Here is a 15341-nt window from a genome sequence, read left to right on the forward strand (position 1 = left end):
GAAAACCTCTCGGCAGAGTGCAATATTGTAAGTTGGTTTTTTATGTATTATTATCTGTTTTTAGTTGATTTTTCATACGGATTTATCAAACCCAATATATTTTGTATGTAATTTAACATTTTTTGTATTTTGTTGTTTGTAACAGATTTAACAAATAAACACATACCCCTGATGATGCTAAAAAGTTATTAGCGAAACGTTGGGTTAGAAAAGTGGAATAATGTAATTTTATTTCGCATTTAAAAAAAACTTAGACCGGATAAGCCTAATAATATACCTTCAGACAATTGTTTTTTTAGTTTTTCGCCATATCCATAACCTATAAATATTTGAGTTAGTGTATTTATTAATTGTTTGGATATTTTATTATTTGTTTTGGATACATTTTGACTAATTGGCTTTTTAATTGTGCAATTTGTTATTAAGTTTTTGCATTTTTCTCCTTTTTTATAAAACTATCAATTTTTTTATGTCAAGGCACCAGCTCCCTTGTGAGTTTGTGTGCCTTTCACAAAATATTTGGCACTGAATAACAAAAGGGGTCCCATTACATATAAATAGCGCCAGGCGACCCAGTTCAAAAGTTAGAATTTAAGAGTGCAGCATGAGGGCAACATTTAATCCAGAAAAGAAAACACCATAAGGCGTTAGGACAATCTCAATTTCGCCAAGGGGTTTAGAAACATAAAGGAGCACCAACGGAACGAATACTGGGAAAAAGTAAACAATCAAACCTTTCAGTACTCCTATACCTTTATCTCTGATTGGAAAATAAAATTTCTTGCTTTCACTTAATAGTTTTAAATTTTATTATTTTTGAACGGTATATTTTTAACGATTAGCTACAACATTGTACTTAAGAATTGACAATTACAATAATTGATTTAAATTTTATTTTATTTTAGAACAATTCAAATAAATTTGTAAACGCATCGTAAAGCTCGTAAATTTTTATAAAGTTACGAGGCATTTATAAGCTTATATGAATACCCGGATTGTTGTTGTGTTGCGGATTGTTCATATTTTGTGTGTTGTAAATAGATATTTCTTTAACTTTAATTAGTATTATATTATTATTTTATGCGAGAGTAAAACGTTGGAATAAAATGTAATATTTCATGCGTTATTGTATTTGCGTGAATTTACTTTTCATTAATGTGACCCGGTCTATGAAAAGGTGCCTTATGACTCGAAAAAAAACAGCTGTTAACAACTGTTTCTCGCAAAAAAAAAAGAACAGCTGTTAACAGCTGTTTCTCGCAATTTCTTTTTTGAGTCATAAGCGTCCTTTTCATAGACCGGGTCATATATTATAATATTTGTATTGTATGTATGTATATTAAACATTTGTGGGGTTTTAATGGGGGGTTTTAAATGTCTTGAAGGGGGGATATCGGTAACACTGTGTGACAGAGAAAATAAACTCTCTCAAGTTGTGTGTCAAGTCGAGTATACAAGAAGTGCATACTTATTTTATATTTCGAATACACCGCCAAAATCTGTAGTTAGGGGTCTACTGCATTCGCCTAAAATCTTTTTAAAACCGTTTACACAAAAGTGGTCAACCAGTTCAGCAAGTTTTGTGATAACAACTCAAACGGTTTTTGATTGATGGCCAATATTATTTGAAACCAAATTTTGTCAGAAGTGGGCGGTGTCACGCCCCTTTTTATAAAATTTTAATTAGGATAATAATAATCATGGTCAGAATAATCATGTTTTTGGTGTTTTCCAAATTAAATACATATACGTATATACAAAGTGGACGAAGTTATCGTCCGATTTCGCTTAAATTAAATAGCAATGTGAGATAAGTGATAGTAAATACTAAATTTCAACCACATGTCACAAAATGTTAGTCCAGCTATTGCGCTCACAGGAGGACTGACATGGCTTAATGATTTTCTTTTTTCACTCTGACCATTTTGATGTATGAAAGTGTGTATTTATCTCGATAAGTTTAAGCCGTTGTGTCCAGGGGCGGAAAATGTTATTCCTTTTATAATATAATTCCTTGCAAACTATTAATTTTGGACTTTTAATATATTTGGATCAAGATAAAAATTATTTTCGGATTTTTATTACCTGAGTCCGATAGAACTAGTTAAACTCGGACTTTTAAAAATAAAAGCCAGGAAATAAAAGTTAAATCCGGACTTTTATTTTTTAAGGCCAAAATAAAAGTCCGGCTTGATAACAAAGAAACGGCTTATCCGAATTAAACACATTTTTTTATTTAGGATAAGTCGTTTCTTTGTTATCAAGCCGGACTTTTATTTTGGCCTTAAAATATAAAAGTCAGGATTTAACTTTTATTTCCGGACTTTTATTTTTAAGTCCGAATTTCACTAGTTCTATCGGACTCAAAAAATAAAAATACAGATTTTACTTTTATATGTGGACTTTTATGGAAAAAGTTCGAAAAATAAAAAGGATGCATGATTCGACATGATATTGCTATAGGGATACCTGGGAACTCAAACATTTAAAACAGTTAAAAAAATTAAAAGATGACAAAAAAATTTAAAATTTAGCTAACCGTTTAAAGATAAATTAAGCATTAAAGCAGAAAACCGTCCCCTTTTCGGCGCTGTCTAAGTTTTTGTTCGCAGTTATATGCGAATGCATGCTTCAACCTTTGAACAAGGGGTCTTCGGCAACTAACTCCAGATTTTGAGAATCGATTGGAAATTGTGAAAGATTATGTATGCCCGTCTAGACCTACAACTTGCAGCGTTTCGCGAAAAAAGTATATATATAATTTTTTTTTTTGTCACATGGGTTAATTACATACATATACTCGAGTTGTAACAACAAATGGAGTTGTTTCTAAATTCTTTACTTTTTGAAATTTATTAATTTTTTAACTACGATTTATTTTATATAAATAATTATAATTTTTGTCTGCCTAAAATGTAATTATTTTTATATTGACTCCGTATGTATATATGTATAACTTGCCATTTTTAGCTACACTTAAATTTTGTTTGATGCACAAATCCAGAATAATTAATCCATTTTGCACAATCCCCCTATTAAACTTCCATTTTCAGCTTGGCAATTTTGCGAAACTTGCAAAAAAGTTCATTTCATTCTTTCACCCCAACATACTGTGTCGCTTTGCCAGTCTTCTTAATTGTTTCCAATAGCTCATCTGATGTCAGGGTCGATGTTACCAGCACAGTTTTTGAGTCGAGGTCAATACTTACCTTCTCAACTTTATCTGCTAAACATAAAGAAAAAAGTGTAAGTTTTAAGGAATATTATAAGTTGTATGTCGTATTCATTTATATTTCTGTACTTATGTCAGCAGGCATAAGGTTTATGTTTAAGATAATTTTATATATGTGTAAGGCTTATATGCCATATAAAATAAAGCTTACATAAGGAATTATTATAAGTAATTGATTAGAGTATAACAACTTTATTATAAGGCTTATGGACCAAATAAAATAACGCTTGAGTAAGGTCTAATTATAAGAAACTACTTGCTATACTAGACCCTCTTATATAAGGTTTATAGCCAACTCAAAATCAGGCTTACATATTACAATAAGATAATACATTGAGTACAATAAATAAAAAATATATTTAGGCAATTCGCAAGGTCTCCTATTCGCCGTATGTTGTAAGATTCAATAAAATTTTATATTCTAACCCATGGAAACAACTCAAATCTTAAAATTTTACACGAATCGATTGGACGACGCTCTTGTGAATTGCCCAATTATATGTTTATGAGTAAGGTAGAATAAGGAATAGTATGCCATATTATTACCTAATAATAAGTATTATTGCACATATAAAATCAAGTTTGAATAGGACTTACTTTACTCACTTTGAACCGGGGACCTTTTTAATAGCTCATCCAAATGAAACGAATATTTTCTAAATGTCTGATTTGAAACTTATATGGTCATTTAACAGTTTTTGCTACTAGTATCAGAATTTTTTTATAGAACTACTAAATCCAACTGTTGTTGTTGTAGCGATAAGGACACTCCCCGAAGGCCTTGGGGAGTGTTATCGATGTTGATGGTCCTTTGCCGGATACAGATCCGGTACGTTCCGGTAACAAGTACCATAAAGGTACTAGCCCGACCATCTCGGGAACGATTTGTTATGACCACGTGCGACGCTTCCCAAGGCAGTCGGTTCTATGTACCGGAGCGACTCGGGATTTTTCCCGACCAAGGACTGTCATTTCAGTGTGACCCCATTTAATTTGTTGCGTCCCTCCCACAAATTGTCATCCCCCCAGCAGCTCCTTGCAGCAGGACTGCTCCATATTCTCTTACTCCGGGAAGGCATCGAATCCAATCCGGGTCCGTCTCTTGACCCCGGTCCTGAGAAATGGTTTTGCTGCATCTGCCGGAAAAGAATCTTTTTAGGACGGTCATACTCTGTTCAGTGTGTCTCGTGCAAGGGATGGTTGCATCGGACAGGTTGTTCTGGGCTTGATCCCAAAACCCGACGTCCACGTAACTTTTATAAATCTTTTGTGGCTCCTTGCTGTTCACGCCCAAGGGCGTCCCGTAGTCTACGCCTAAGCGCCCCCCCCCCCCACTACCTTCCAGCAGCCCCGTTGCTCAGCAAGCCACAACAAGTACCCGCTGCTGCTCGCGCCCCACGGCGCCAACAACTCAAACAGCTGCTACCACTCATAACTACTACCTTCGTAGTAGAGTCGGTAGCAATTCTGAGCATCAGCCCCTGCCCCCGTCTTCTCCCCCGCCCCCCCCCCCCCCCCCCCCCTCTTTTCCGCCAGCAATCGTGTAGGTCAGGGAAACATACTCTTAGTCCCTACCTCCGTTTGCACCGTTTGCCAGCACAGAATATATAGGTTTGCGACATCCGCCCAATGCAGCTCCTGCCTTGGGTGGTGCCACTTTCCTAGATGTTCTGGTCTCCGCGACGGCAACCCCCCGACGGGTTTCATCGCGCCACGTTGCCAGGCCGCAAACCCAAATCATCCGGGTACCCCAATGCTTGCGCAAGGACGCCCAGTCCCAGGGCCACAACAGCAATTGCGTCCTGGCCTTCCACAACCCAGGCGTAGTCACGCGTCACTTACCCCCAAAGTGGCGGCGCCTCCCCTTATGCACTTCAGAATTCTGCAGTTAAACTGTAATGGACTAACTGGGAAGATTACGGAGATAGTCGATTTCATGAAGCGGCACAACATCCGCATTGCTGCGATTCAAGAGACTAAACTCACAGCAAGATCTGCATTGCAGACCTGCTCTGGGTATAATGTCCACAGGAAAGACCGCGAGGGCGGAAATGGAGGCGGCCTCGCGTTTATCATACACCACTCTGTGCAATATTATATACTAGCCTTTACCCGCGGCCCCGTCCGCAAAGAAAAATTTAAATATATGGGCTATTCGCGTTGCCTGCTTATTATCTGTTTAAAATTTTGTTTTCTGTCTAATGCATTTTATTTTTGTAATTGAGTAAAAAAAAGAACTAAATGAGCTGATAACCTGATAGGATCCCAAATGATCCCGAAATTATCCAGAAAAAGCTACGAAATGACCCCAGCGCTATCGCGGACGGATCCCGAAATCCAGAAATGCCCCGAAAGGGTCTCCAAAAGTTCCCCGAATGGTCCCAAAAAACCCGAAATGACAGCGACACGATTCTAGACGTATCCAGAGAACCACACAGAAATGATCCCTGAGGTGTTCCAAAATGATCCCGAAAAGGTTCCGAAATGACCCTGACGGGCTCCCGGGCGGATCTCAAAAACCATCCAGAAAATATCCAGGAAGGGTCCCTAAATTATCCCGACATACTCCAGAAAAAGTTCCGAAATGGCTCCGAGGGGATCCACGACGGATCGCGAAAACCATACAGAAATGATTCCGGAAGGATCCCAAAATGATCCCGAAATAGTCCGGAAATGACCCAGATGGGATCCCGCACAGATCCAGAAATGATCCCGGAAGGGTGCAAAAACTATACCGGAAAAGTAACAAAAAATCCCGAAATGGCTCCCGGACGGATCCAGAAATGATCTCGGAAGGGTCCCCAAATGATCCCAAAATGGTCCCGAAATGACCCTGATGGATCCGGCAAACCATCAAGAAATTATGCCGAAACGGTCCCAAAATTATCCCGAAATAATACAGAAAAAGTCACGAAACGACCCCTAGAGGATCCCCAAATGATCCCGTATTAGCCCCGAAAAGGTCCCGAAATAACCCCGACGGGATCCCGGACAAATCCCGAAAACCATCCAGAAATGATTCCGGAAGGAATCCCAAATGATTCCTAAAAGTCCCGCATTGATTCCGACGGGATCCCGAACGGATACCGAAAATCATCCAGAAGTGATGCCGGAAAGGTCCTCAAATGATCACCTAATAGTCCCGAAATTACCCTTAAGGGGTCATGGACGGATCCCATAAACCATCCAGAAATGATCCCGATATAGTCCCGAAGTCCCGAAATGACCCTGACGGGATCTCGAACGCACCCCTAAATGACCCTGACGGGATCCCGGACAGATCCCGAAATCCATCCAGAAATGATCTTGGGAGGAACCCCAAATGATCCCGAAAAAGTCCCGCAATGATTCCGAGGGGATCCTGATCGGATACCGAAAACCATCCAGAAGTGATGCCGGAAAGGTCCTCAAATGATCACCTAATACCAAAATGACCCTGACGGCATCCCGGACTGATCCCGAAATCCATCCAGAAATGATCTTGGGAAGGTCCCAAAATTATCCCGAAATAGTCTCGGAAAAGTTCAGAAATTACCCTGACGGGTTCCCGGACGAATCCTGAAAGCCATCTCTAAATGATCCCGAAAAAGTCCCGAAATGACCCTGACTGGACCCCGAAAGGATCCCGGAAACTATCCAGAAATGATGCCGGAAAGGTCCTCAAATGATCTCCTAATAGTCCGAAAAGACCCTGACGGGATCCCGAACGGATCCCGACAACTATCTAGAAATGATGCCGAAAGGGGCCGCAAATAATCCCGTATTAGTCGAGGAAAAGTCCCGAAATGACTCCGACGGGACGCCGGACGAATCCCAAAAACCATCCAGAAATGATGCCGGAAGGGACACCAAATGATCCCGAAAAAATCCCGCAATTATTCCGACGGGATCCTGAACGGATACCGAAAACCATCCAGAAGTGATGCAGAAAAGGTCCTCAAATGATCACCTAATAGTCCCAAAATGACCCTGACGGCATCCCGGACAGATCCCGAAATCCATCCAGAAATGATCTTGGGAGGGTCCCAAAATTATCCGGAAATAGTCTCGTAAAAGTCCAGAAATTACCCTGACGGGATCCCGGACGAATCCTGAAAACCAATCTTAAATGATGCCGAAAAAGTCCCGAAATGACCCTGATGGGACCCGGAAAGGATCCCGAAAACTAACCAGAAATGATGCCGGAAAGGTCCTCAAATGATATCCCAATAGTTCCGAAAAGACCTTGACGGGATCCCGAACGGATCCCGACAACTATCCAGAAATGATACCGAAAGGGCCCGCAAATGATCCCGTATTAGTCGAGAAAAAGCCCCGAAATGACCCCGACGGGATGCCGGACGAATCCCAAAAACCATCCAGAAATGATGTCGGAAGGGACCCCAATGATCCCGAAAAAGTCCCGCAATTATTCCGACGGGATCCTGAACGGATACCGAAAACCATCCAGAAGTGATGCCGGAAAGGTCCTCAAATGCTCACCTAATAGTCCCAAAATGACCCTGACGGCATCCCGGACAAATCCCGAAATCCATCCAGAAATGATCTTGGGAAGGTCCCAAAATGATCCCGAAATAGTCTCGGAAAAGTCCAGAAATTACCCTGACGGGTTCCCGGACGAATCCTGAAAGCCATCCTGAAATGATCCCGAAAAAGCCCCGAAATGACCCTGACGGGATCCCGGACGAATCCCAAAAACCATCCAGAAATGATGCCGGTAGGTATCCCAAATGATCCCGAAATAATCCCGAAATAACCTCGTCGGCATCCCGGACGGATACCGAAAATTATCCAGAAATAATGCCGGAAAGGTCCACAAATGATCCCTTAATAGTCCCGAAATTACCCTGATGGGATCACGGACGGATCCCGAAAACCATCCTGAAATGATGCCGAAAGGGTTCCCAAATGATCCCGTATTAGACGCGAAAAAGTCCCGAAATGTCCACAACGGCATCCCGGACGGATCCCGAAAACCATCCAGAAATGATGCCGGAAGAGCCCCAAATGATCCCGAAAAGGTCCCCAAATGACCCCGACGAGATCCCGGACGGATACCGAGAACCATCCAGAAATGATGCCGGTAGGTACCCCAAATTATCCCGAAATAGTCCCGAAATGACCCCGTCCGGATCCCGAAAACTATCCAGAAATGATGTCGAAAGGGTCCCCAAATGATCCCGTATTAGTCGAGAAAAAGTCCCCAAATGACCCTGACGAGATCCCGGACGGATCCCGAAAACCATCCAGAAATGATGCCGAAGAGCCCCCAAATTATCCCGAAAAAGAGCCCAAATGACCCCGACGAGATCCCGCACGGATCCCGAAAACTATCCAGAAATGATGCCGGAAGAGCCCCCAAATGATCCCGAAAAAGTCCCCAAATGACCCCGACGAGATCCCGGACGGATCCCGAAAACCATCCAGAAATGATGCCGGAAGAGCCCCCAAATGATCCCGAAAAAGTCCCCAAATGGCCCCGACGAGATCCCGGACGGATCCCGAAAACCATCCAAAAATGATGCCGAATTATCCCGTATTAGTCGCGAAAAAGTGCCGAAATTACCCCGACGGGATGCCGGACGAATCCCGAGGACCATCCAGAAATGATGCGTAAAGGGACCCAAAATAACCCCGAAAAAGTCCCGTAATGATCCCGGAAACCATCAAGAATTTATCTCTCGAAAGTACGCAAATGATCCCGAAAGTACCCCGACGGGATCCCGGCGGATCCCGAAAACCATCCAGAAATGATGCCGGAAGGGTCCCCAAATGATCGCGAAATAGTCCTGAAATGATTCCGGAATAGTCCCGAAAATGTCCCAAAATAATCCCGGCGTAATCCCGGACCGATCCACGAAAACCATCCAGAAATGATACCGGAAGGGTCTCGATATGACCCTTACGGGATTACAAATAAGGTGAAGCTAATTATAAAACCATGTTAATAAGGCAGCAGGCGCATTGGAGCGAATAAAAAGTTACATAGAAACATACAGGTAAAGCTAATAAAAGCGTGCTAATAAAACCAATTGAAGGAGGGCGGATGGCGGGAGTAGAGGAGAGGACCACTGATCGTTCCTCCAAAATTGTCTAGATCTCGTTCTGTATGTACTAGATAAAAAAACTATTGATTTAGGAGAACATTTATATTGAGTTATAACAATTTATAGATTTTACACCAGAGGGGGGATAAAGGGGGGCGGGCGGAGGGTGTCACTGCTTAATTTGTAAGCCCTCGATTTATTTGACCCCTTGAGTCTGTGATATTGGTGAAGGCCAGTATACGTAAAGTTATAATGTGTAAAAATAATGAAAAATAATTTCTCGAAGGGGTCGTGGGACCCCCACCCCTCTTTCCATGTTCGAAAAAAATTTCGCTAGTAGACTACTGTCTGTGTCCCAAATTTCATCAAAATCCGTGTAGCCATTCTGGCGTGATTCAGTCGCAAAGACGAAAAAATATAATAATTAAATTATAACTGTTCCTAGGGGCGGAGACCACGCCCCTTTCGAAAAATATATAGCTAGTAGATCCTTCTAGACTATTGACTATATGTGTGCAAAATTTCATCCAAATCGGTCCAGCCGTTCTTGCGTGATTGAGTCACAAAGACAAACGTCTGGACAAACATCCAAACATCTAAGCATCCAAACATCCAAACTTTGCCATTTATAATATATACTAGCCTTTACCCGCGGCCCCGTCCGCAAGGAAAATTTTAAATATATGGGCTATTCGCGTTAGCCTGCTTATTATCTGTTTAGAATTTTGTTTTCTGTCTAATGCATTTTATTTTTGTAATTGAGTAAAAAAAAGAACTAAATGAGCTGATAACCTGATAGGATCCCAAATGATCCCGAAATTATCCAGAAAAAGCTACGAAATGACCCCAACGCTATCGCGGACAGATCCCGAAAACCATCCAGAAATGCCCCGAAAGGGTCTCCAAAAGTTCCCCGAATAGTCCCAAAAAAACCCGAAATGAGAGCGACACGATTCTAGACGTATCCAGAGAACCACACAGAAATGATCCCTGAAGGTGTTCCAAAATGATCCCGAAAAGGTTCCGAAATGACCCTGACGGGCTCCCGGGCGGATCTCAAAAACCATCCAGAAAATATCCAGGAAGGGTCCCTAAATTATCCCGACTAACTCTAGAAAAAGTTCCGAAATGGCTCCGAGGGGATCCACGATGGATCGCGAAAACCATACAGAAATGATTCCGGAAGGATTCCAAAATGATCCCGAAATAGTCCGGAATTGACCCAGATGGGATCTCGCACAGATCCAGAAATGATCCCGGAAGGGTGCAAAAACTACCCCGGAAAAGTAACAAAAAATCCCGAAATGGCTCCTACGGCATCCCGGACGGATCCAGAAATGATCTCGGAAGGGTCCCCAAATGATCCCAAAATGGTCCCGAAATGACCCTGATGGACCCGGCAAACCATCAAGAAATTATGCCGAAAGGGTCCCAAAATGATCCCGAAATAATACAGAAAAAGTCACGAAACGACCCCTAGAGGATCCCCAAATGATCCCGTATTAGCCCCGAAAAGGTCCCGAAATAACCCCGACGGGATCCCGGACAAATCCCGAAAACAATCCATAAATGATGCCGGAAGGAATCCCAAATGATTCCGTAAAAGTCCCGCATTGATTCCGACGGGATCCCGAACGGATACCGAAAATCATCCAGAAGTGATGCCGGAAAGGTCCTCAAATGATCACCTAATAGTCCCGAAATGACCCTTAAGGGGTCATGGACGGATCCCATAAACCATCCAGAAATGATCCCGATATAGTCTCGAAGAATTCCCGAAATGACCCTGACGGGATCTCGAACGCACCCCTAAATGAACCTGACGGGATTCCGGACAGATCCCGAAATCCATCCAGAAATGATCTTGGGAGGGACCCCAAATGATCCCGAAAAAGTCCCGCAATGATTCCGAGGGGATCCTGATCGGATACCGAAAACCATCCAGAAGTGATGCCGGAAAGGTCCTGAAATGATCACCTAATACCAAAATGACCCTGACGGCATCCCGGACTGTCCCAAAATCCATCCAGAAATCATCTTGGGAAGGTCCCAAAAATATCCCGAAATAGTCTCGGAAAAGTTCAGAAATTACCCTGACGGGTTCCCGGACGAATCCTGAAAGCCATCTCTAAATGATCCCGAAAAAGTCCCGAAATGACCCTGACTGGACCCCGAAAGGATCCCGAAAACTATCCAGAAATGATGCCGGAAATGTCCTCAAATGTTCACCTAATAGTTCCGAAAAGACCCTGACGGGATCCCGAACGGATCCCGACAACTATCTAGAAATGATGCCGAAAGGGCCCGCGAATGATCCCGTATTAGTCGAGAAAAAGTCCGGAAAAGAACCCGACGGGATGCCGGACGAATCCCAAAAACCAACCAGGAATGATCTTGGGAGGGTCCCAAAATTATCCCGAAATAGTCTGGGAAAAGTCCAGAAATTACCCTGACGGATCCCGGACGAATCCTGAAAACCAATCTTAAATAATGCCGAAAAAGTCCCGAAATGACCCTGATGGGACCCGGAAAGGATCCCGAAAACTAACCAGAAATGATGCCGGAAAGGTCCTCAAATGATCTCCCAATAGTTCCGAAAAGACCCTGACGGGATCCCGAACGGATCCCGACAACTATCCAGAAATGATACCGAAAGGGCCCGCAAATGATCCCGTATTAGTCGAGAAAAAGTCCCGAAATGACCCCGACGGTATGCCGGACGAATCCCAAAAACCATCCAGAAATGATGTCGGAAGGGACCCCAATGATCCCGAAAAAGTCCCGCAATTATTCCGACGGGAATCTGAACGGATACCGAAAACCATCCAGAAGTGATGCCGGAACGGTCCTCAAATGCTCACCTAATAGTCCCAAAATGACCCTGAGGGCATCCCGGACAAATCCCGAAATCCATCCAGAAATGATCTTGGGAAGGTCCCAAAACGATCCCGAAATAGTCTCGGAAAAGTCCAGAAATTACCCTGACGGGTTCCCGGACGAATCCTGAAAGCCATCCTTAAATGATCCCGAAAAAGCCCCGAAATGACCCTGACGGGATCCCGAAAGGATTCCAAAAACTATCCAGAAATGATGTCGGAAAGGTCCTCAAATGATCCCCTAATAGTTCCGAAATGACCGTGACGGGATCCCGAACGGATCCCGACAACTATCGAGAAATTATGCCGAAAGGGTCCGCAAATGATCCCGTATTAGTCGAGAAAAAGTCCCGAAATGACCCCGACGGGATCCCGGACGAATCCCAAAAACCATCCAGAAATGATGCCGGTAGGTATCCCAAATGATCCCGAAATAATCCCGAAATGACCTCGTCGGCATCCGGACGGATACCGAAAATTATCCAGAAATGATGCCGGAAAGGTCCACAAATGATCCCCTAATAGTCCCGAAATTACCCTGATGGGATCCCGGACGGATCCCGAAAACCATCCAGAAATGATGCCGGAAGAGCCCCCAAATGATCCCGAAAAAGTCCCCAAATGACCCCGACGATATCCCGGGCGGATCCCGAAAACCATCCAGAAATGATGCCGGAAGAGCCCCCAAATGATCCCGAAAAAGTCCCCAAATGACCCCGACGAGGTCCCGCACGGATCCCGAAAACCATCCAGAAATGATGCCGGAAGAGCCCCAAATGATCCCGAAAAAGTCCCCAAATGACCGCGACATACTCCAGAAAAGGTTCCGAAATGGCTCCGAGGGAATCAACGACGGATCGCGAAAACCATACAGAAATGATTCCGGAAGGATCCCAAAATGATCCCGAAATAGTCCGGAAATGACCCAGATGGGATCCCGCACAGATCCAGAAATGATCCCGGAAGGGTCCAAAAACTATCCCGGAAAAGTAACAAAAAATCCCGAAATGGCTCCTACGGCATCCCGGACGGATCCAGAAATGATCTCGGAAGGGTCCCAAAATGATCCCAAAATGGTCCCGAAATAACCCTGATGGATCCGGCAAACCATCAAGAAATTATGCCGGAAGGGTCCCCAAATGATCCCGAAATAAAACAGAAAAAGTCACGAAACGACCCCTAGAGGATCCCCAAATGATCCCGTATTAGCCCCGAAAAAGTCCCAAAATGACCCTGACGGGATCCCGAAAGGATTCCGAAAACAATACAGAAATGATGCCGGAAAGGTCCTCAAATGATCCCCTAATAGTCCCGAAATGACCGTGACGGGATCCCGACAACTATCCAGAAATGATGCCGAAAGGGTCCGCAAATGATCCCGTATTAGTCGAAAAAAAGTCCCGAAAGGACCAAGACGGGATCCCGGACGAATTCCAAAAACCATCCAGAAATGATGCCGGTAGGTATCCCAAATGATCCCGAAATAGTCCCGAAATGACCTTGTCGGCATCCCGGACGGATCCCGAAAATTATCCAGAAATGATGCCGGAAAGGTTCCCAAATGATCCCCTAATAGTCCCGAAATTACCCTAATGGGATCCCGGACGGATCCCGAAAACCATCCAGAAATGATGCCGAAAGGGTTCCCAAATGATCCCGTATTAGTCGCGAAAAAGTCCCGAAATGACCCCGACGGGATCCCGGACGGATCCCGAAAACCATCCAGAAATGATGCCGAAAGGGTTATCAAATGATCCCGTATTAGTCGCGAAAAAGTCCCGAAATGACCCCGACGGGATCTCGGACGGATCCCGAAAACCATCCAGAAATGATGCCGGATGAGCCCCAAAATGATCCCGAAAAAGTCCCCAAATGACCCCGACGAGATCCCGGACGGATCCCGAAAACCATCCAGAAATGATGCCGGAAGAGCCCCCAAATGATCCCGAAAAAGGCCCCAAATGACCCCGACGATATCCCGGACGGATCCCGAAAACCATCCAGAAATGATGCCGGAAGAGCCCCCAAATGATCCCGAAAGTCCCCATATGACCCCGACGAGATCCCGCACGGATCCCGAAAACCATCCAGAAATGATGCCGGAAGGGTCCCCAAATGATCCCGAAATAGTCCCGAAAAAGTCCCGAAATTACCCCGGCGTAATCCCGGACCGATCCCGAAAACCATCCAGAAATGATCCCGGAAGGGTCTCGATATGACCCTTACGGGATTACAAATAAGGTGAAGCTAATTATAAAACCATGTTAATAAGGCAGCAGGCGCATTGGAGCGAATAAAAAGTTAGATAGAAACATACAGGTAAAGCTAATAAAAGCGTGCTAATAAAAACAATTGATGGAGGGCGGATGGCGGGAGTAGAGGAGAGGACCACTGATCGTTCCTCCAAAATTGTCTAGATCTCGTTCTGTATGTACCAGATACCAAAAACTATTGATTTAGGAGAAAATTTAGATTGAGTTATAACAATTTATGGATTTTACACCAGAGGGGGAGATAAAGGGGGGCGGGCGGAGGGTGTCACTGCTTACTTTGTAAGCCCTCGACTTATTTGACCCCTTGAGTCTGTGATATTGGTGAAGGCCAGTATACGTAAAGTTATAATGTGTAAAAATTATGAAAAATAATTTCTCGAAGGGTCGTGGGACCCCCACCCCTCTTTCCATGTTGGAAAAAAATTTCGCTAGTAGACTACTGTCTGTATCCCAAATTTCATCAAAATCCGTGTAGCCATTCTGGCGTGATTCAGTCGCAAAGACGAAAAAATATAATAATTAAATTATAACTGTTCCTAGGGGGCGGGGACCACGCCCCTTTTGAAAAATATATAGCTAGTAGATCCTTCTAGACTATTGGCTATATGTGTGCAAAATTTCATCCAAATCGGTCCAGCCGTTCTTGCGTTATTGAGTCACAAAGACAAACGTCTGGACAAACATCCAAACATCCAAACATCCAAACATCTAAACATCCAAACATCCAAACATCCAAACATCTTAACATCCAAACTTTCCCATTTATAATATATATTAGATTAGATTTGATCCTGGCTTCGACCGCAGGGACAATGTCTTAGAACGTCAAGGCCTATCTGTCCGGTCAGGCGATGCAAACCTAGAAATCATCAACATCTACATCCCTCCTGCCACCTGTTGTCCTCCTCCTCCT

The 15341-nt window shown here is 43.7% G+C and overlaps 1 protein-coding gene across 1 annotated transcript in view; it reads right to left on the reverse strand.

Annotated features, from left to right (window-relative positions):
• Nucleotides 1–798: 798 nt before the first annotated feature.
• The window catches only part of Atox1 (Antioxidant 1 copper chaperone), an 87139-nt gene continuing 72596 nt past the window's right edge, over nt 799–15341 (reverse strand). Inside the window, exon 3 of the mRNA XM_067792156.1 lies at nt 799–3223. Coding sequence (XP_067648257.1) covers nt 3090–3223 — 134 coding nt within the window. The 3' untranslated portion in view covers nt 799–3089. The remainder of the gene's footprint in view (nt 3224–15341) is intronic.

This window comes from Eurosta solidaginis, chromosome 5, assembly GCF_040869045.1.
Source record: "Eurosta solidaginis isolate ZX-2024a chromosome 5, ASM4086904v1, whole genome shotgun sequence".
NCBI lineage: Eukaryota > Metazoa > Arthropoda > Insecta > Diptera > Tephritidae > Eurosta > Eurosta solidaginis.